This window comes from Lissotriton vulgaris, chromosome 1_1, assembly GCF_964263255.1.
Source record: "Lissotriton vulgaris chromosome 1_1, aLisVul1.2, whole genome shotgun sequence".
Lineage (NCBI taxonomy): Eukaryota > Metazoa > Chordata > Amphibia > Caudata > Salamandridae > Lissotriton > Lissotriton vulgaris.
Window position 1 is genome coordinate 16250915 of NC_141685.1, and position 23413 is coordinate 16274327.

Here is a 23413-nt window from a genome sequence, read left to right on the forward strand (position 1 = left end):
TATTCCATGTTACAATCACGCTCTGGTAGAGGTAGGCTCTTTATTCCATGTTACAATCACGCTCTTGTAGAGGTAGGTTCTTTATTCCATGTTACAATCACGCTCTGGTAGAGGTCGGTTCTTTATTCCATGTTACAATCACACTCTGGTAGAGGTAGGTTCTTTATTCCATGTTACAATGGCACTCTGGTAGAGGTAGGTTCTTTATTCCATGTTTCAATCACACTCTGGTACAGGTCGGTTCTTTATTCCATGTTACAATCACACTCTGGTACAGGTGGGTTCTTTATTCCATGTTACAATCACACTCTGGTACAGGTGGGTTCTTTATTCCATGTTACAATCACGTTCTGGTAGAGGTAGGTTCTGTATTCTATGTTACAATCACGCTTTGGTAGAGGTAGGTTCTTTATTCCATGTTACAATAGCACTCTAGTAGAGGTCAGTTCTTTATTCTATGTTACAATCGCACTCTACTAGAGGTAGGTTCTTTATTCCATGTTACAGTCACACTCTGGTAGAGGTAGGTTCTTTATTCCATGTTACAGTCACACTCTGGTAGAGGTAGGTTCTTTATTCCATGTTAGTCACACTCTGGTACAAGTGGGTTCTTTATTCCATGTTACAATCGCACTCTGGTAGAGGTAGGTTCTTTATTCCATGTTACAGTCACACTCTGGTAGAGGTAGGTTCTTTATTCCATGTTACAGTCACACTCTGGTACAGGTGGGTTCTTTATTCCATGTTACAGTCACACTCTGGTACAGGTGGGTTCTTTATTCCGTTACAATCACACTCTGGTACAGGTCTGTTCTTTATTCCGTTACAATCACACTTTGGTACAGGTCTGTTCTTTATTCCGTTACAATCACACTCTGGTACAGGTCTGTTCTTTATTCCGTTACAATCACACTCTGGTACAAGTTGGTTCTTTATTCCATGTTACAGTCACACTCTGGTACAAGTTGGTTCTTTTTCCGTGTTACAGTCACACTCTGGTACAGGTCGGTTCTTTATTGTCGGGATTGAGAGCAGCACAAGAATACGCAAGCGCCACTAACCTTACTCTGATGGCCAGCAGAGACGATAGACGATAGTCCTTCCGACTCCGTTCCACACAAACCCCTACAATGGAATTTACCCACTGTTTGAGCCTGTACGAATAGGGGCCGGGAGGTGGATTGGCATCGGGGAAAAGGCACTTATGGTATCGTCTGGTCGTTACACCATGAGGTTACTGGTACAGGGACACTGCAGGTAGAGGAGGAGACAGAGAGCAAGAGATTAGTTCTGCATCGGAACTTATGTGACCCCAGTATTCTTCCCCTGTCTTCCCTACTCACCAGTTTATCCACCCCAGGTATCCTTAAAGGAATTCCAAGCAAAGTACAGAAATGACAGTTTAACCAGAAGTACTGAGAAGTTAACTTCACTCCTCTGCCTACCAGGTCGTAAGCACAAACATAATTCTCTGGACTACAAATGATAAGCGTGGAAAGCACAACGCTTCTAAGAACCACAATCCTCCTTGTGGAACGGAGTAGACCAGTTATCAGATAACGTCAGTAGCCACTGACGGAGAACACAAACTTTTCCCGCAAAGTAAACAAGAAATGGCGGCAGCTTTGATACCGCTTTAAACAGAAAGAGTATACAAAAGAAGAGGAGGCGAGCCCGCACTCCTCTGGGTACTTGCACGACTGAATAGGATTCGGAACAGAGAATCGCCAGGATATCTGACCCGCTGGCTGTTCATCGGCGTCGTGCAGATCAAGGTAATGACCACGCTGGCTTTTGATCGGCGTAGTGCAGAATAGGGTACAACTGACCACGCTGGCTTTTGATCGGTGTCGTCCTCAAGAATCCTACTCGCAGCGAGAAGGCTCATCCACTATAAGCGAATACAGAACACGATTGACAAGCCCCATTGTGTTCCGAAGGTGGAGCTTATATAATGTCCTCCCATTGAGCCAACCCCCAGCGCCGGATGGCCTTCTGGGACTTGTAGTGTTTCCGCCAAGGACTGGAAATATGGAATCTTTTACATTTGGCCTTGTCGATGGTAGCGATCGCTACAGAACCCCCTCTCGTGGACCGCCGTCCCGGCGGACGTCCCGGCTTTCCGGGGAACCGCTCATGGAATTGTTCTACCAAATCGGGACAATGGAGATGGTCCAAGGGTTCCCAGGTCCTGTCTTCGGGGCCGAACCCTTTCCAATCCACCAGGTATTGGATCCGGCCTCGAACCAAGCGAGAGTCCAGAATAGAACGCACTTCATATTCTTCGTGGCCCTCAATTTCCACCGGAAGAGGACGATCAGGCAACCTCACGCTCGGAAGACACGGACGTAGGAGCGATACATGAAATACAGGATGAATCATCCAAGACACTGGCAACGAGAGTTTCATGGCTACAGCGTTTATCCTCTCACAAATGCCATAGGGACCAACATACTTAGGCTTCAACTTCATAAGTCCCTTAAGATGCAGGTTGCGTGTAGAAAGCCACACCTTGTCCCCCACCTTATACTCAGGTTCAGGGGTACGTCTCTTATCTGCGATCATCTTCTGGGCTGCTTGGGCTTTTTCCAGATTGTTCAGAGCCTCGATCAGAATAGCCCGAAGATGAGCATGATGTTCATGTATGGCAGGAACCAAAGATTCGGCCGGCCATTCAAAGGGAAGCATGTTTGGATGGAATCCATAGAGGCAAAAGAAGGGGGAACATCCCAAGGTGGTATGTTCTGCGTTATTGTAGGCGAACTCCGCCAACCACAAGAGGATGGTCCAATCTGTGGCGTTCTGTAACGAGAAACAACGCAGGTATTGCTCCAACGTCTGATTTAGACGTTCCGTTTTACCATCTGTTTGCGGATGATAGCTTGATGAGAGACGAGCATCGATCTGCAAAATGGTACATAGAGCCTTCCAGAAACGGGAGGTGAATTGAGTCCCCCTATCCGTAATCACCACTCTCGGCAATCCGTGTGGACGGACGATGTGTTGGAGGAAGACTTTGGCTAATTCACTGGAGGAAGGCAGACCAGGTAAGGAAATGAAGTGTCCCATTTTCGTAATATGGTCAACTACCACCAGCACGACCGTTTGTTTCTCACACGGGGGCATCTCTACGATAAAGTCCATGGACAGAGTGTGCCACGGCTTGGGTGGAATCGGTAATGGATGCAACAGTCCCGGTGGTTTGATGTGACTGGCTTTCCCCTGGGCACAGACCGCACAGTTCTTCACATATTCTTTGGTATCAGATCTGACACCAGGCCACCAGAAGGATCGTTCCACGTTAGCGATTGTTTTGTAGATGCCCATGTGTCCCCCTAGAACAGAATCATGCGCCCATTCCAGGACTTTGCGTTGCAACGCAGAGGTGGGGACATATAAGGCCTGGAAATGATAGGCCAGCTTATCCTTTTCACATCGCTTGTCTGGCTCATCCTGTACCCAAGCATTGATATCCTGGTCCGTTAGGGCGACTCTAACGTCATCCAGGAAATCTTCGGAAGTGATCAAGGCGATAGCTGTTTCTGGTGGTTCGATCCCCTTTAGAATGAAAGGGGGTTCTGTTGAGGTTGCCGCTTCTTCCTCACCCAACCTGGAGAGCGCATCAGCTTTTCCGTTACGAGTTCCCGGTCTATATTTGATCACAAAATCAAAGTCTGTGAAGAAGAGGGTCCATCGCAATTGTCGAGGAGTCAAAGCCTTCGCCGTCTTTAAGAACAGTAGATTGCGATGGTCTGTGATGATTTCTACAGTATGCAACGCCCCGAGGAGGTAATGCCTCCATTCTTCGCATGCTCTTTTGATGGCTAAGAGCTCTTTGTCTGTTATCGTGTAGTTTATCTCACACGGGGTGAGCTTCTTAGAGTAGTACGCCACCGGGTGGAGTTGACCCGAGGTAGGATGGCGTTGGGACAGGACACCACCCAGAGCAAACTGAGAAGCGTCAGTTTCCAATACAAACGACATCTTGGGGTCTGGATGACGAAGGATGGGAGCTTGTGTAAACTTCTCTTTTAGGAGTTGAAATGAGGTTTCGGCCGCCTCTCCCCATTTGAAAGGAACATTTTTTCTCAAGAGGGACGTGATGGGATGGATGATTTTGGAGAAATCCTGTATAAAACGCCGATAGTAATTGGCAAAACCGAGAAAGCTTTGCACAGATTTAACGTTCCGTGGCGTTTTCCATGTGATGATGGCCTTCACCTTACTCATGTCCATTCCAAATCCGTGAGCGTCAATAACATAACCCAAGAAAGCTACCTGCTGGACATGAAACAGGCATTTCTCCAGTTTGGCATACAGGGAGTTTTGTTGGAGCCTTTCCAACACAATTTTCACATGGTAATGTGGTCTGCCAGAGACACCGAATAGATCAAAATATCGTCTTTATAGACCACGCAAAATGTCTCCAAACACCCCCGTAACACTTCGTCCATAAAGAACTGGAAGGCGGCTGGGGCGTTGCTGAGGCCAAAGGGCATTACTCTATATTCGTAGAGACCAAACTTAGTTCTGAAAGCAGTCTTCCATTCATCTCCTTTCATCACGCGGACCAGATGATAGGCCCCTCGGAGATCAAGTTTTGTGAAGTAGCGCGCACCTTTCAACTGATCCATCAACACAGGAATTAGGGGAAGAGGATAGCGGTTCTTGATGGTCACCCTGTTAATGGCTCGGTAGTCGATACATGGTCTCAATTCCTCGCAATCCTTCTTCGGTATGAAGAACATGGGTGACGAGGCCGGGGAGGTGGAGTGTCTTATGAACCCAGACGCTATATTGTCCTCGATATAGGTTTTGAGATACAGTGTTTCTTTTTCTGTCAGGGCATACACCCTACTGCAAGGGATGTCTGCACCCGGAACGAGGTCAATCCGACAATCGTAGGTGCGATGAGGAGGTAATTGGGTAGCTTTTTGTTTGTCGAACAAGGCATGAAAGGACTTGTATTCCTCTGGTAATGTGGTGGCACAACAAAAGGAATCAACTGTACATTCGCTTGCTAAGAAGGTAGCGAGCGAGGGAACAAGGGGGAAGTCTTGGTGTATGCCTTCTCGACAATGTTCCTTGCAATACTCGGATGTCATACTCACTGTACGGGAAGCCCAGCTCACCAACGGATTATGCAGTGTCAACCAAGGCATACCTAGAATGAGTCGGAACTGAGGGGCATCAATCAGGTCGAACTGGATGTACTCACAGTTATCCTCACCGAATCTCATTAATAGGGCCAGCGTATGGTAGGTGACCGGGCCTGAAGTTAGTATCGTGCCATCCACTGTTTTAACTGTTTCAGGTATTGATTTCTTTTCACAGGGGATACCCATGCGGAAGGCATAGGTCTGGTCTATATAATTTCCGGTTGCCCCTGAATCTAACAAAGCATCTACCCTTACAGGGTTCTGATTGGTAACTCAGAGCGAAACACTCACATTCATATGGGCGACTGCAGGGTGTAGGGTATTGGCTACAAAAGGGGAGACCGTATCTTGAGGTCGTCTCGAATCAGAGGTCTCTATATGATTCAAGACCGTCAGTTTTCCGCCGGCTCACTAGAACTGAGAGCAGCCTGCCCTCTGGGAAGGGGGTTTTTCCCGGGAACGTAATTCCTAGCTCTACAGTCGCTGATGAAGTGCCCCCCTTTGCCACAGTATAGGCAGAGTTTAAGCCTCCGTCTCCTGTCTCTTTCTTCCCGAGTGAGAGGCCCACGTATTCCCCCTATTTGCATGGGTTCTGGTCCTTCTGGTGTCTTTGCTTTTTCTTCAACCCCCTGCCGGGTTTTAAATAAGGGGTAAGAGTATCGATAATCCCCCCCCTTTTCTATCCCCTTTTCGCTCCAGTAACCGGTGATCTAGTTGCACGGTCAGGTCTATTAATTCCTCACAGGTAGTAGGTAATTGCACCACCTGAGCTAATACATCCTTCAGTTCTCCCCTAAGTCCTTGGTAAAACAAGGAGATTCGTTTCTGAGCCGGCCAATCTGTTTCTACGATAAGGCGGTTAAAGGTGGTGATGTAGGACAATAGATCTTGGGACCCCTGTCTCAAGGTCATTAATTTGTGATCTAGTGACAACATTTGAGACTTCCTATCAAACAATTTCCGGAGTTCGATGCAAAAGGCAGAGAAATCATGTAAAACAGGGTCATCCTTTTCCAATAAAGGAATAGTCCAGCTGGACGCGTTCCCCCCCCATATAGGACATCAGAAAAGCAGTTTTGGATGCTTCGTCCTGAAAGACCATAGGTTTGCATAGAAAATGCAGACGGCATTGATTCAGAAATGTTTCGAATTTCCGTGGATCCCCATAAAACCTTTCGGGGGGGCTAGGGGTATCCCATGATTTTGGATTATATGGACCGTCGGAGTGGTTTCGGTAGAAGTGGATGGGGCCGCTAGTGAACCCCCGGGTTGGAAGGAAGGAGGCGGCTGCAGGGTGGCCGGTCTAATCAATGGTTTCACCACAGGCTCTCTCATGGCAAGGTCTGACACGTCTTTGCGTAAATCAGAAATCTCTTTATACAAAGCCTGGTTCTCTATCCGGGAGTTCTGAACCTCTTGTTGAAGGCCTGTAAAGCTCTACAACAGGGAGGTGAGAATAGCATTCGTATCCATCGTCTAGGCTGGGCGGTATTCTTGGGCTTGTCAATCTGTCGGGATTGAGAGCAGCGCAAGAATACGCAAGCGCCACTAACCTTACTCTGATGGCCAGCAGAGACGATAGACGATAGTCCTTCCGACTCCGTTCCACACAAACCCCTACAATGGAATTTACCCACTGTTTGAGCCTGTACGAATAGGGGCCGGGAGGTGGATTGGCATCGGGGAAAAGGCACTTCTGGTATCGTCTGGTCGTTACACCATGAGGTTACTGGTACAGGGACACTGCAGGTAGAGGAGGAGACAGAGAGCAAGAGATTAGTTCTGCATCGGAACTTATGTGACCCCAGTATTCTTCCCCTGTCTTCCCTATTCACCAGTTTATCCACCCCAGGTATCCTTAAAGGAATTCCAAGCAAAGTACAGAAATGACAGTTTAACCAGAAGTACTGAGAAGTTAACTTCACTCCTCTGCCTACCAGGTCGTAAGCACAAACATAATTCTCTGGACTACAAATGATAAGCGTGGAAAGCACAACGCTTCTAAGAACCACAATCCTCCTTGTGGAATGGAGTAGACCAGTTATCAGATAACGTCAGTAGCCACTGACGGAGAACACAAACTTTTCCCGCAAAGTAAACAAGAAATGGCGGCAGCTTTGATACCGCTTTAAACAGAAAGAGTATACAAAAGAAGAGGAGGCGAGCCCGCACTCCTCTGGGTACTTGCACGACTGAATAGGATTCGGAACAGAGAATCGCCAGGATATCTGACCCGCTGGCTGTTCATCGGCGTCGTGCAGATCAAGGTAATGACCACGCTGGCTTTTGATCGGCGTAGTGCAGAATAGGGTACAACTGACCACGCTGGCTTTTGATCGGTGTCGTCCTCAAGAATCCTACTCGCAGCGAGAAGGCTCATCCACTATAAGCGAATACAGAACACGATTGACAAGCCCCATTGTGTTCCGAAGGTGGAGCTTATATAATGTCCTCCCATTGAGCCAACCCCCAGCGCCGGATGGCCTTCTGGGACTTGTAGTGTTTCCGCCAAGGACTGGAAATACGGAATCTTTTACATTTGGCCTTGTCGATGGTAGCGATCGCTACATTTATTCCATGTTACAATCACACTCTGGTACAGGTCGATTTTTTTATTCCATGTTACAATCACACTCAGGTACAGGTGGGTTCTTTATTCCATGTTACAGTCACACTCTGGTAGAGGTAGGTTCTTTATTCCATGTTACAATCACGCTCTGGTAGAGGTAGGTTCTTTATTCCATGTTACAATCGCACTCTGGTAGAGGTCGGTTCTTTATTCCATGTTACAATCGCACTCTGGTAGAGGTAGGTTCTTTATTCCATGTTACAATCGCACTCTAGTAGAGGTAGGTTCTTTATTCCATGTTACAATCGCACTCTGGTACAGGTCGGTTCTTTATTCCATGTTACAATCACGCTCTGGTAGAGGTAGGTTCTTTATTCCATGTTACAATCTCACTCTGGTAGAGGTAGGTTCTTTATTCCATGTTACAATCACGCTCTGGTAGAGGTCGGTTCTTTATTCCATGTTACAATCGCACTCTGGTAGAGGTAGGTTCTTTATTCCATGTTACAGTCACACTCTGGTAGAGGTAGGTTCTTTATTCTATGTTACAATCGCACTCTGGTACAGGTCAGTTCTTTATTCCATGTTACAGTCACACTCTGGTAGAGGTAGGCTCTTTATTCCATGTTACAATCACACTCTGGTAGAGGTAGGTTCTTTATTCCATGTTACAATCACACTCTGGTACAGGTCGGTTCTTTATTCCATGTTACAATCACACTGTGGTACAGGTGGGTTCTTTATTCCATGTTACAATCACGCTCTGGTAGAGGTAGGTTCTTTATTCCATGTTACAATCACGCTCTGGTAGAGGTAGGTTCTTTATTCCATGTTACAATCGCACTCTGGTAGAGGTCGGTACTTTATTCCATGTTACAATCACACTCTGGTAGAGGTAGGTTCTTTTTCCCATGTTACAACCGCACTCTGGTAGAGGTAGGTTCTTTATTCTATGTTACAATCGCACTCTGGTAGAGGTAGGTTCTTTATTCCATGTTACAGTCACACTCTGGTAGAGGTAGGTTCTTTATTCCATGTTACAGTCACACTCTGGTACAAGTGGGTTCTTTATTCCATGTTACAATCGCACTCTGGTACAGGTCGGTTCTTTATTCCATGTTACAATCGCACTCTGGTACAGGTGGGTTCTTTATTCCATGTTACAATCACGCTCTGGTAGAGGTAGGTTCTGTATTCTATGTTACAATCACGCTGTGGTAGAGGTAGGTTCTTTATTCCATGTTACAATAGCACTCTGGTAGAGGTTGGTTCTTTATTCTATGTTACAATCACACTCTGGTAGAGGTAGGTTCTTTATTCTATGTTACAATCGCACTCTGGTAGAGGTAGGTTCTTTATTCCATGTTACAATCACGCTCTGGTAGAGGTAGGTTCTTTATTCCATGTTACAATCGCACTCTGGTAGAGGTAGGTTCTTTATTCCATGTTACAATCGCACTCTAGTAGAGGTAGGTTCTTTATTCCATGTTACAATCGCACTCTGGTACAGGTCGGTTCTTTATTCCATGTTACAATCACGCTCTGGTAGAGGTAGGTTCTTTATTCCATGTTACAATCTCACTCTGGTAGAGGTAGGTTCTTTATTCCATGTTACAATCACGCTCTGGTAGAGGTCGGTTCTTTATTCCATGTTACAATCGCACTCTGGTAGAGGTAGGTTCTTTATTCCATGTTACAGTCACACTCTGGTAGAGGTAGGTTCTTTATTCTATGTTACAATCGCACTCTGGTACAGGTCAGTTCTTTATTCCATGTTACAGTCACACTCTGGTAGAGGTAGGCTCTTTATTCCATGTTACAATCACACTCTGGTAGAGGTAGGTTCTTTATTCCATGTTACAATCACACTCTGGTACAGGTCGGTTCTTTATTCCATGTTACAATCACACTGTGGTACAGGTGGGTTCTTTATTCCATGTTACAATCACGCTCTGGTAGAGGTAGGTTCTTTATTCCATGTTACAATCACGCTCTGGTAGAGGTAGGTTCTTTATTCCATGTTACAATCGCACTCTGGTAGAGGTCGGTTCTTTATTCCATGTTACAATCACACTCTGGTAGAGGTAGGTTCTTTTTCCCATGTTACAACCGCACTCTGGTAGAGGTAGGTTCTTTATTCTATGTTACAATCGCACTATGGTAGAGGTAGGTTCTTTATTCCATGTTACAGTCACACTCTGGTAGAGGTAGGTTCTTTATTCCATGTTACAGTCACACTCTGGTACAAGTGGGTTCTTTATTCCATGTTACAATCGCACTCTGGTACAGGTCGGTTCTTTATTCCATGTTACAATCGCACTCTGGTACAGGTGGGTTCTTTATTCCATGTTACAATCACGCTCTGGTAGAGGTAGGTTCTGTATTCTATGTTACAATCACGCTTTGGTAGAGGTAGGTTCTTTATTCCATGTTACAATAGCACTCTGGTAGAGGTCAGTTCTTTATTCTATGTTACAATCACACTCTGGTAGAGGTAGGTTCTTTATTCTATGTTACAATCACACTCTGGTAGAGGTAGGTTCTTTATTCTATGTTACAATCGCACTCTGGTAGAGGTAGGTTCTTTATTCCATGTTACAGTCACACTCTGGTAGAGGTAGGTTCTTTATTCCATGTTACAGTCACACTCTGGTACAAGTGGGTTCTTTATTCCATGTTACAATCGCACTCTGGTACAGGTCAGTTCTTTATTCCATGTTACAATCGACTCTGGTAGAGGTAGGTTCTTTATTCCATGTTACAGTCACACTCTGGTAGTCAAGTCAGTCAAGTCAAGTCAAATTATTTATATAGCGCGCTATATACCCAGAGGGTCTCAGGCGCTTGAAGAAGGGTGGGGAACTACTTGTCGAATATCCAAGTTTTAAGTTGCTTTCTGAATGCTAGATGGTTCTGAGTGAGACGAAGGTGAGTGGAAAGTGAGTTCCAGTTCTTAGCTGCCAGGTAGGAGAAGGATCTACCCCCCATGGTGGTTTTGTTGATGCGAGGTACGATAGCAAGGGCTTGGTTGGAAGATCGCAGCTGGCGGGGCGGGCGTGTAGAAGGAGAGTCGTGTGTTGAGGCATTCGGGTCCAAGGTCGTAAAGTGCTTTGTGAGCGTGGGTCAGGAGGTGGAAAGTAATCCTCTTATTGACGGGAAGCCAGTGGAGGTTTTTCAAGGGATCAGAGATGTGTTCTTTGCGCGGGATGTCTAGTATGAGCCTGGCTGAAGCGTTCTGGATGCGTTGGAGTTTTTTCTGGAGTTTAACGGTGGTACCTGCATATAGGGTGTTTCCGTAGTCCAGGCGGCTCGTGACCAGTGCGTGGGTGACCGTTTTTCTAGTTTCGGTGGGGATCCAGCGAAATGTTTTTTTGAGCATGCAAAGAATGTTGAAGCAGGATGAGAGTGAGGAGTCCAGGATGACGCCCAGGTTTCGTGCGTGGTCCGTCGGGATGGGTGCTTTTCCAAGGGCCTCAGGCCACCAAGAGTCATCCCAGGCGGAGGGGGAGGTGCCTAGGATGAGGACTTCTGTTTTGTCTGAGTTCAGTTTCAGACGGCTGTGCTTCATCTACTCGGCTACTTCTTTCATTCCTTCGTGTAAGTTGGTTTTGGCGGTGTTAGGGTCTTTGGTGAGTGAGAGGATCAGTTGAGTGTCGTCAGCGTAGGAGATGATGTTGAGATTGTGTTGGCGAGCGATGGCCGCAAGGGGGCTCATGTAAACGTTGAAGAGGGTGGGGCTGAGTGACGATCCTTGAGGCACGCCGCAGATGACTTCAGAGGCCTCTGACTTGAATGGTGGGAGGCGGACTCTCTGGGTTCTTCCGGTGAGGAACGAGGTGATCCATTCCAATGCTTTTCCTTGGATTCCGACGTGTCTTAGGCGCTGTAGAAGGGTGCTATGACAGACTGTGTCGAAGGCAGCGGAGAGGTCGAGGAGGATGAGGGCGACTGTGTCTCCATTGTCCAGTAGGGTTCGAATGTCGTCTGTTGCTGCGATAAGTGCGGTCTCAGTGCTGTGTTTGGCTCGGAAGCCGGACTGTGAGGAGTCGAGGGATTTGTTGGTTTCGAGGAAGGTGGCGAGCTGGTTGTTGACAGCTTTCTCGATGACTTTGGCCGGGAATGGAAGAAGCGAGATGGGGCGGTAGTATTTGAGTTCGGTGGGGTCAGCTGTGGGTTTTTTCAGAAGGGCGCTGAGTTCAGCATGTTTCCAGCTTTCCGGGAAGGTGGCGGAGTTGAGGGAGCAGTTGATGACATCTCGGAGGTGTGGTGCTATGATGGAGTTTGCTTTGTTGAAGATGTGGTGAGGGCATGGGTCAGTTGGGGATCCTGAGTGGATGGAGTTCATCAGGCGGATGGTGTCCTCAGTGGAGATTGGGTTCCAGTCGTTAAGGATGTTCAAGGGGGGTGAAGGTCCTGCAGCAGGTTGGGTGGGTTGGTCTCCGGGTCGGTTGTCGAAGCTGTTGTGGATGTCAGCGATTTTGTCGTGGAAGAAGGAAGCTAGGGAGTCGCAGAGGGCTTGTTAGGGGGTGATGTCGTTGGAGTTGGCTGATGGGTTGGTAAATTCTTTGACGATGTTGAATAATTCCTTGCTGTTGTGGGCGTTGTTATGTAGTCGGTCTTTGAATGCGGCTTTCTTGGCAGACCGGATTAGTTGGTGGTGTATGCGGGTGGCGTTTTTGAAGGCGTCCTTGGTGCTGGTGTTTGGGTCTTTTTTCCAGGCCTTCTCGAGAGAGCGACAGAGTTTCTTCGATTTCTTAAGATCATCGTTGAACCAGGAGGCGTTTTTGCTGACTAGTTTGATTTGACGTTTTTTCAACGGTGCTAGGATGTCGGCACTGTTGGAAAGCCATTGGGTGAGGTTAATGGCTGCTTGGTCGGGGTTTGAGGAGTGGGCAGGGGGGTTGAGAAGAAGCGATGAGGAGATCTGGTCGATGGTGATTTTGTTCCAGTTTCTTCGCAGGGTGGGTTGAGGATGGTTGTGGATTGTGGTCTTATTGTAGATAAAGTGAACGCAGCTGTGGTCCGTCCAATGAAGAGCTGTGGTGTGACTGAATGAGACATGTTTGCTGGAGGTGAAGATGGGGTCGAGTGTGTGACCTGCAGTGTGGGTGGGGGTAGTGACAAGTTGTTTGAGTCCGAGGTTGGCGAGATTGTCCAGAAGGGTGGTGGCGCTGCTGTCATTGCTCTTTTCCAGGTGAAAATTGAGGTCTCCCAATAGAATGTAGTCCTCGGAGGGGAGGGCGTGTGGGGTGATAAATTCAGTGATGTCGTCACTGAATTGTGCACGGGGTCCTGGAGGCCGGTAGAGGAGGGTGCCCCTGAGTGTGGTCTTGGGGTCGGTGTGGATCTGGAAGTGGAGGTGTTCGGCGCTGGCAAGGTTGACGGCTGAGCTGGTTGAGATGCGGGTGGAGTTCTTATGGACGATAGCGATGCCTCCTCCTGTTTGCTTGATGCGGTCCTTACGGACGATCTTGTATCCTTCCGGGATGGCAATGGTGATGTCTGGGGCTGATGAGGCGTTCATCCATGTTTCTGTTAGGAAGGCGACGTCCGGTGAGATGGTGTCTAGTAAATTCCAGAGGTCGATGGCGTGTCTGTGGACCGAGCGGGTGTTGAGCAGGATGCATTTTAGGTGGTTGGTGTCAGGTTTCTGTTTGGTGTTGGTGGAAGAGGAGTTGGTTTTGGTGCCGTCGAACTTGCAGGAGTAGCAAGAGAAGGGTCCATGGGTGTGTCCAGGAGCGGCTTGGACGCAGATGGGGGAACGGCCGGGGTTAAGGGCTAGGAGGGTGGTGGCATTGTAAGTGAGGCGAGTGGGCTGGGCATTGCGGGAACCAGGGGGTCTGGCGCTGGGCGCGGTCCAGGCGCGGACGGGCGTAGACGGGCTTACCTTTGGCGCACCTTCGGCGCGGCCGCAGCGCTTGGACGCTGCGCGTAAATGCACCTGTCATATGTGGATAGTGGAAGGGGAGGGGCGAGGGAGGGTCAGCTGTGAAGGCGGGAGCGGGGCGGAGACTCGGGCAGGGCGAGACAACAACAACATCAACAGCAAAATGGCCGGCAGCTTGGGACGGACGGAGCAAGCAACCAAAGTAAAGCAAAGTGTGTAGAAGGCACTCAAATTAAAGTCAGTCAAGGCAACACAAAGCGATGGCACAATAATATCCGCAGCCACTTAGCAGGAGAGGTGGTTCAGCGCTGTGAGGCACACTGAACAAACAAGTACAGAGAAAACGATCCTGCAATGTAAGTGGACCAAATTAATAACAGCGATCTTGGCAATCAAATTGGTCTTGCAGTGCGAGGTGATTTACACAAAATGCGGCGATGCATGCAGCAATGTGGTCCTTCAGAGCGGGATATTTAAAATTACTCGCGGCGGTTTTACCAAAATAAAGCGCTTCTACAGTGCGAGAAAGTTATATTAAATGCAGCGCTGTGCGCAATTAAGCGATAATGGCGGTGAGTGTAGGCAGCTGGGGAGAGCAACGATACCAGTCTGTTAGAGGAGGCAGGTCGGGAGCAGCGTGGAGGAGCGGCCGTGTCTGTTGTAAGCAGGACGGTCACAGCGCTATCTTCACGGCGCGGGCCTGATAGTCTCAGTGGGAGGGAGGGTCAGCTGTGAAGGCGGGAGCGGGGCGGAGACTCGGGCAGGGCGAGACAACAACAACATCAACAGCAAAATGGCCGGCAGCGTGGGTAGGTTCTTTATTCCATGTTACAGTCACACTCTGGTACAGGTGGGTTCTTTATTCCGTTACAATCACACTCTGGTACAGGTCGGTTCTTTATTCCGTTACAATCACACTCTGGTACAGGTGGGTTCTTTATTCCATGTTACAGTCACACTCTGGTACAGGTCGGTTCTTTTTCCGTGTTACAATGACACTCTGGTACTGGTCGGTTCTTTATTCCATGTTACAATCACACTCTGGTACAGGTCGGTTCTTTATTCCATGTTACACTCCCACTCTGTTACATTCACACTCTGGTAACTTCTCCCAGGATGCCGTCCTCCCATCAGTGGTCCCTAACCTGCCCACCCAGAATCGGAATACGCACCCTGACATTCCATGACCTCATTCCTTTCTCGTGGCCACACTAACCATTCATGCATCCGTTCACCTAAACAGGGGAAGGAAGCCTGCAAGACACAATACATCCCTCTTGCAGTGTGTCTCCTGAGGGGGCACGTCTCACATTCTCTCTCCTCTGAGTTTGAGCCGTATCTCTCACTGATTCTCTTGTTGGTGGAGGGTGTCTCTCAAATTGTCTCTTGAAGGATGCTACCATCTCCCACACGGTCTCTCTTGAAGCACCGCTCTCACTCCGACTCTCCTGAAGGGAAGTACATCTCTCACATTGTGTTTTGTGAGGGAAGCGAGGACCTCTCTCTCAGTGTCTCTCTTGAAGGGTGTGCACATGTGTCACTTCTGGACTGAGCCTGATGTGCTGTGCTCGATATCCGCTCAACCAATGAACATGTGTGAGACAAACATCAGATACTGGTCAGTGTTGTGTGTTGCACTCTTGTATTAATATTAATTTTTGATTTCTTTCTTTAACAGGCCCCCTGATTGCCAGTACTGTCTTTTCATTGAGATCGAGAGGAACACAACTGCTCCACCCGCTGGACAACACTGAGTCTGAGAGAAGAGGCAGTGTCACTAGTTCCCCAAGTAAGCAAGCCGGGCTTTAGCCTTGATGTGAGAGTTATTGCTTCATGCATATTGGATATGTGCTCACTACACAAGGGACTGCTTACCCATTTATTTATTTATTTATTTATAGCACTTGTAGAGCGCGAATGAAGGCCCTTGGGCATCTCGGCGCTAGAATATCTGCTATGTACAGCCAAAGAGGGGAAGGGGATCACTGATTAAAAAGCCAGGTTTTAAGCTGCTTTCGAAAAGACCACAGAGACGAGCTGGTTTTAATGGCCAAAGGTAGGGTATTCCAGAGTTTGGGTGCTGACACGAGGAATCTTCTGTCACACCATGACACTAGTTTGGTACGGGGTACCACTAACTCGTGTAAATTAGAAGATCGCAAGGGTCTAAGGAATAAGATTTTTAGTGAGAAAGGCTGGTCCCTGGTTATGCAAAGCTTTATATGCAAAGAGTTTTAAATTTTATTCTATTCCTGATAGAAAGCCAATGGAGTTCTCTGATGGTTCCTGACACTGAGTGAAATTTGGGAACACCTCCCAAAAGCCTAGCAGCTGCATTTTGGATGGCTTGCATTTTATTGAGAACTTTTCTTGTGTGCCCAGGAATAGGGCATTGCAATAGTCCAAGGTGGACAGAACCAGGGACGTAATCAAAGTTTTGCCTGCTGAGGTCGGAAGGAAGGGGAGAATTTTGTTTATAAGTCGTAGCTTATAAAAAGCAGAGGAGGCAATCTGATTAGCATGTGGGAGGAAGGTAAGGCGGTCGTCAAAAATGACTCCCAGATTCCTCACCCTGCTTACAGGTGTGGGGGGAGGACCTAAAGACAGTGGCCACCAGCGGGACGACCAGTCAGGGGTCAGGTTTCCGAAGATAACTACTTCGGACTTATCAGAATTCAATTTCAGGCAATTGGAAGCCATCCAATTCCCTATGGCTTGCATGCCCTGATTGAATTCGTCAGCAATTTTTTGGCCATCATTCCTGATGGCAAGGACGATCAAGATGGTATGATCGACCATGTCAAATGCTGCTGACGGGTCCAGCAGTATAAGTACTGCTGTTCCCCCAGCATCACGGATAGCCCTAATATCCTCCGCAGCCTTGATCAGGGCCGTCTCCGTCCCATGATATTGACGTAAGCCAAACTGGGAATCATCCAATAAGTGATGTTCCTCTATAAAGGCTGAAAGTTGAGAATTCAAAGCCTTTTCAGCAATCTTTGCCAAGACTGGGAGGTTAGCAATGGGCCGATAGCTCTTAAGTTCATCCATGTCGAGATTAGATTTTTTAAGCAAAGGTCTTATTAGGGTTTTTTTCAAAGTAAGTGGATAAATACCTGTAGTGATCATAGTGTTACAAATGGTGGTAATAACAGGAAGAACCACTTCAGTAACTGAGGAAAGTACTTTGAAAGGACATGGGTCAAGGGTGGAGCCTGATTTAATGGAGGACATAATGTCCCTAATCTGGGTTGTGGAGACCTCTGCAAACTGGAGGAGCGATGGGCTGGTCCTGGGGATACAAACCAGCTCAGAGATGGTTTTAGGAGTGGATTTAGCACCGTTAGCGAAGGCTGCATAGATATCATTAACTTTATCAAAAAATAATTCTGCCAGCGCATCGCAGAGTGGTTGGGAGGGGAGAGGGTGTAAGTTGGGCGAATCACCTGCTAACTGTTTAGTGGTCTCATACAAGGCCTTGTTGGAGTTTTTGGATAGTTCTATTCTTTCGCAGTAAAACTTGTTCTTGGCCTCACTTATCATTATTTTGTATTTGGTCACCATTTCTTTATATTTGATTTTGGCCTCTTCGGAGTAGTCTCTACGCCAACACCTTTCGTACCTTCTACACAATTGTTTCTGTGTTCTTAAGGTCTCGGAATACCAAGGGGCTGAAGGAGAGGATCTGTTGCGAGAGCATTGTTTAGTCTGGACCAAAGCGGAGGTCGCAGATCCCACCCACTCATTAAATTGAGAAATGGCAATATTTGGGTCGTGTGAGAGGAGAGGTTTGGAGGTGGTCAGGAGTGATTCTAGACTGTCATTATCGATGTCGTTCCAGGCCAGATATGTCTGGCGAGGACTTACACTTGCCTTAAGTGCTCCAGTGTCATGGGTGATAAATGAAGCCATTATGACATAGTGATCTGACCAGGTGATGGGGAGTATTTCAGTAACATGTAGGTCCTCCAAATTAGTAAAAATCCCATCAAGGATATGACCTCCTTCGTGGGTAGGGAACTTTACCAACGAGGAAAGGCCAAAGGTTATCAGGTCTGCAAGGAGAGTAGCTGTATCGTTATCTTCAATTTTATCAAAATGAAAATTTTAGTCACCTAGAATGGTGAATGAGCTATCAAGGGCAGACACTTCCCATCACAGCAGTGACCACTCACGTAGGCTCGTACAAGGTGTATAGCCGCACTAGACACAGCACTGCTTACCCCTCCCAACAGTGTTCACACCCTCACGTAGGCTCGTACAAGGTGTATAGCCGCACTAGACACAGCACTGCTTACCCCTCCCAGCAGTGTCCACACCCTCACGTAGGCTCGTACAAGGTGTATAGCCGCACTAGACACAGCACTGCTTACCCATCACAGCAGTGACCACTCACGTAGGCTCGTACAAGGTGTATAGCCGCACCAGACACAGCACTGCTTACCCCTCCCAGCAGTGTCCACACCCTCACGTAGGCTCGTACAAGGTGTATAGCCGCACCAGACACAGCACTGCTTACCCCTCCCAGCAGTGTCCACACCCTCACGTAGGCTCGTACAAGGTGTATAGCCGCACTAGACACAGCACTGCTTACCCATCACAGCAGTGTCCACACCCTCACGTAGGCTCGTTCAAGGTGTATAGCCGCACTAGACACAGCACTGCTTACCCATCACAGCAGTGTCCACACCCTCACGTAGACTCGTACAAGGTGTATAGCCGCACTAGACACAGCACTGCTTACCCATCACAGCAGTGTCCACACCCTCACGTAGGCTCGTACAAGGTGTATAGCCGCACTAGACACAGCACTGCTTACCCATCACAGCAGTGTCCACTCACAAAGGCTCGTTCAAGGTGTATAGCCGCACTAGACACAGCACTGCTTACCCATCACAGCAGTGTCCACACCCTCACGTAGGCTCGTACAAGGTGTATAGCCGCACTAGACACAGCACTGCTTACCCATCACAGCAGGGTCCACACCCTCACGTAGGCTCGTACAAGGTGTATAGCCGCACTAGACACAGCAGTGCTTACCCATCATAGCAGTGTCCACACCCTCACGTAGGCTCGTTCAAGGTGTATAGCCGCACTAGACACAGCACTGCTTATCCATCGCAGCAGTGTCCACGCCCTCACGTAGGCTCGTACAGGAGTTTAGCCTCACTAGACACAGCACTGCTTACCCATCACAGCAGTGACCACTCACGTAGGCTCGTACAAGGGGTATAGCCGCACTAGACACAGCACTGCTTACCCATCACAGCAGTGTCCACACCCTCACGTAGGCTCATACAGGTGTATAGCCTCACTAGACACCGCACTGCTTACACATCACAACAGAGACCACACCCTCACGGAGGCTCGTACAAGGTGTATAGCCGCACTAGACACAGCACTGCTTACCCATCGCAGCAGTGTCCACTCACTCACATAGGCTCGTACAAGTTGTATAACCTCACTAGACACAGCACTGCTTACCTATCGCAGCAGTGTCCACACACTCACGGAGGCTCGTACAAGGTGTATAGCCTCACTAGACACAGCACTGCTTACCCATCACAACAGAGACCACACCCTCACGGAGGCTCGTACAAGGTGTATAGCTGCACTAGACACAGCACTGCTTACCCATCACAGCAGTGTCCACACACTCACGTTGGTTCGTACAAGGTGTATAGCCTCACTAGACACATCACTGCTTACCCATCGCAGCAGTGTCCACACCCTCACGTAGGCTCGTGCAAGCTGTATAGCCTCACTGGACACAGCACTGCTTACCCATCACAGCAGTGACCACACCCTCACGTAGGCTCGTACAGGTGTATAGCCTCACGGGACACAGCACTGCTTAACAATCACAGCAGTGACCAGGCCCTCACATAGGCTCGTACATGGTGTATAGCCGCACTAGACACAGCACTGCTTATCCATCGCAGCAGTGTCCACGCCCTCACGTAGACACATACAGGTGTATAGCCTCACTAGACACAGCACTGCTTACCCATCGCAGCAGTTTCCACACCCTCACGTTGGTTCGTACAAGGTGTATAACCTCACTAGACACATCACTGCTTACCCATCACAGCAGTGTCCACACACTCACGGAGGCACACACAAGGCATATGTCCTGACTAGACACAGCACTGCTTACACATTACAGCAGTGACCACTCACGTAGGCTCGTACAAGGTGTATAGCCGCAGTAGACACAGCACTGCTTACCCATCACAGCAGAGACCACTCACTCACGTAGGCTCGTACAAGGTGTATAGCCTCACTAGACACAGCACAGCTTACCCATCACAGCAGTGTCCACGCCCTCACCTAGGCTCGTACAGGTGTATAGCCGCACTAGACACAGCACTGCTTACCCATCGCAGCAGTGTCCACACACTCACGGAGGCACACCCAAGGCATATGTCCTGACTAGACACAGCACTGCTTACACATCACAGCAGTGACCACTCACGTAGGCTCGTACAAGGTGTATAGCCGCAGTAGACACAGCACTGCTTACCCATCACAGCAGAGACCACTCACTCACGTAGGCTCGTACAAGGTGTATAGCCTCACTAGACACAGCACAGCTTACCCATCACAGCAGTGTCCACGCCCTCACCTAGGCTCGTACAGGTGTATAGCCGCACTAGACACAGCACTGCTTACCCATCGCAGCAGTGTCCACACACTCACGGAGGCACACACAAGGCGTATGTCCTCACTAGACACAGCACTGCTTACCCATTACAGCTGTGACCACTCACTTAGGCTCATACAAGGGGTATAGCCGCACTAGACACAGCACTGTTTACCCATCACAGCAGAGACCACTCACTCACGTAGGCTTGTACAAGGTGTATAGCCGCACTAGACACAGCACTGCTTACCCATCACAGACCACTCACTCACGTAGGCTCGTACAAGGTGTATAGCCTCACTGGACACAGCACTGCTTACCCATTACAGCACAGACCACTCACTCACGTAGGCTCGTACAAGGTGTATAGCCGCACTAGACACAGCACTACTTACCCATCACAGCAGTGTCCACACCCTCACGTAGGCTCATACAGGTGTATAGCCTCACTAGACACAGCACTGCTTACCAATCACAGCAGAGACCACACCCTCACGGAGGTTCGTACAAGGTGTATAGCCGCACTAGACACAGCACTGCTTACCCATCACAGCAGTGTCCACACACTCACGTTGGTTCATACAAGGTGTATAGCCTCACTAGACACATCACTGCTTACCCATCGCAGCAGTGGCCACACCCTCACGTAGGCTCGTACAAGGTGTATAGCCTCACTAAACACAGCACTGCTTACCCATCACAGCAGAGACCACACCCTCACGGAGGCTCGTACACGGTGTATAGCCACACTAGACACAGCACTGCTTACCCATCACAGCAGTGACCACACCCTCACGTAGGCTCGTACAGGTGTATAGCCTCACTGGACACAGCACTGCTTAACCATCACAGCAGTGACCACGCCCTCACGTAGGCTCGTACAAGGTGTATAGCCGCACTAGACACAGCACTGCTTATCCATCGCAGCAGTGTCCACGCCCTCACGCAGTCTTATGCAGGTGTATAGCCTCACTAGACACAGCACTGCTTACCCACACCCTCACGCTGGTTCGTACAAGGTGTATAACCTCACTAGACACATCACTGCTTACCCATCGCAGCAGTGTCCACACACTCACGGAGGCACACACAAGGCGTATGTCCTGACTAGACACAGCACTGCTTACCCATCACAGCAGTGACCACTCACGTAGGCTCGTACAAGGTGTATAGCCGCAGTAGACACAGCACTGCTTACCCATCACAGCAGAGACCACTCACTCACGTAGGCTCGTACAAGGTGTATAGCCTCACTAGACACAGCACAGCTTACCCATCACAGCAGTGTCCACGCCCTCATCTAGGCTCGTACAGGTGTATAGCCGCACTAGACACAGCACTGCTAACCCATCGCAGCAGTGTCCACACACTCACGGAGGCACACACAAGGCGTATGTCCTCACTAGACACAGCACTGCTTACCCATCACAGCTGTGACCACTCACTTAGGCTCATACAAGGGGTATAGCCGCACTAGACACAGCACTGTTTACCCATCACAGCAGAGACCACTCACTCACGTAGGCTTGTACAAGGTGTATAGCCACACTAGACACAGCACTGCTTACCCATCACAGACCACTCACTCACGTAGGCTCGTACAAGGTGTATAGCCTCACTGGACACAGCACTGCTTACCCATCACAGCAGTGTCCACGCCCTCACATAGGCTCGTACGGGTGTATAGCCTCACTAGACACAGCACTGCTTACCCATCACAGCAGTGACCACACACTCCCGGAGGCACACACAAGGCGTAAAGCCGCACTAGACACAGCACTGCTTACCCATCAGAGCAGTGTCCACACACTCACGGAGACACACACAAGGTGTACAGCCGCACTAGACACAGCACTGCTTACCCATCACAGCAGTGACCACGCCCTCACGTAGGCTCGTACAAGGTGTATAGCCTCACTAGACACAGCACTGCTTACCCATCACAGCGGTGTCCACACCCTCACGTTGGCTCGTACAAGGTGTATTCCCGCACTAGACACAGCACTGCTTATCCATCACAGCAGAGACCATGCACTCACGGAGGCTCGTACAAGGTGTATAGCTGCACTCGACACAGCACTGCTTACCCATCACAGCAGTGTCCACACCCTCACGTTGGCTCGTACAAGGTGTATAGCCTCACTAGACACAGCACTGCTTACCCATCGCAGCAGTGTCCACACACTCACGGAGGCACACACAAGGCGTATGTCCTCACTAGACACAGCATTGCTTACCCATCACAGCCGTGACCACTCACGTAGGCTTGTACAAGGTGTATAGCCGCACTAGACACAGCACTGCTTACCCATCGCAGCAGTGTCCACACACTCACGGAGGCACACACAAGGTGTATAGCCGCACTAGACACAGCACTGCTTACCCATCAAAGCAGTGTCCACGCCCTCACATAGGCTCGTACAGGTGTATAGCCTCACTAGACACAGCACTGCTTACCCATCACAGCAGTGACCACGCCCTCACGTAGGCACGTACAAAGTGTATAACCGCACTAGACACAGCACTGCTTACCCATCACAGCAGTGTCCACGCCCTCACGTAGGCACGTACAAAGTGTATAACCGCACTAGACACAGCACTGCTTACCCATCACAGCAGTGTCCACGCCCTCACGTAGGCTCGTACTAGATGTATAGCCTCACTAGACACAGCACTGCTTACCCATCACAGCAGTGACCACGCCCTCACGTTGGCTCGTACAAGATGTATAGCCTCACTAGACACAGCACTGCTTACCCATCACAGCAGTGACCACGCCCTCACGTTGGCTCGTACTAGATGTATAACCTCAAAAGACACAGCACTGCTTACCCATCACAGCAGTGTCCACACCCTCACGTTGGCTCGTACAAGGTGTATAGCCGCACTAGACACAGTCCGCCTCCCACCATTTAAGTCAGAGGCCACCGAAGTCATCTGCGGCGTACCACAAGGATCATCACTCAGTCCCACACTCTTAACGTATATATGAGCCCCCTCGCGGCCATCGCACGCCAACACAACCTCAACATCATCTCCTACGCCGATGACACTCAACTGATCCTCTCACTCACCGAAGACCCAAAAACCGCCAAAACTAACCTACATGAAGGGATGCAAGAAGTAGCCGAATGGATGAAGCCCAGCCGTCTAAA

The 23413-nt window shown here is 49.0% G+C and overlaps 1 protein-coding gene across 1 annotated transcript in view; it reads left to right on the forward strand.

The window, feature by feature from the left end:
• Positions 1–23413, forward strand: part of LOC147736975 (uncharacterized) — a 260978-nt gene that overhangs the window by 38867 nt on the left and 198698 nt on the right. The window contains exon 2 of the mRNA XM_086954532.1: positions 15294–15404. Coding sequence (XP_086810658.1) covers positions 15294–15404 — 111 coding nt within the window. The remainder of the gene's footprint in view (positions 1–15293; positions 15405–23413) is intronic.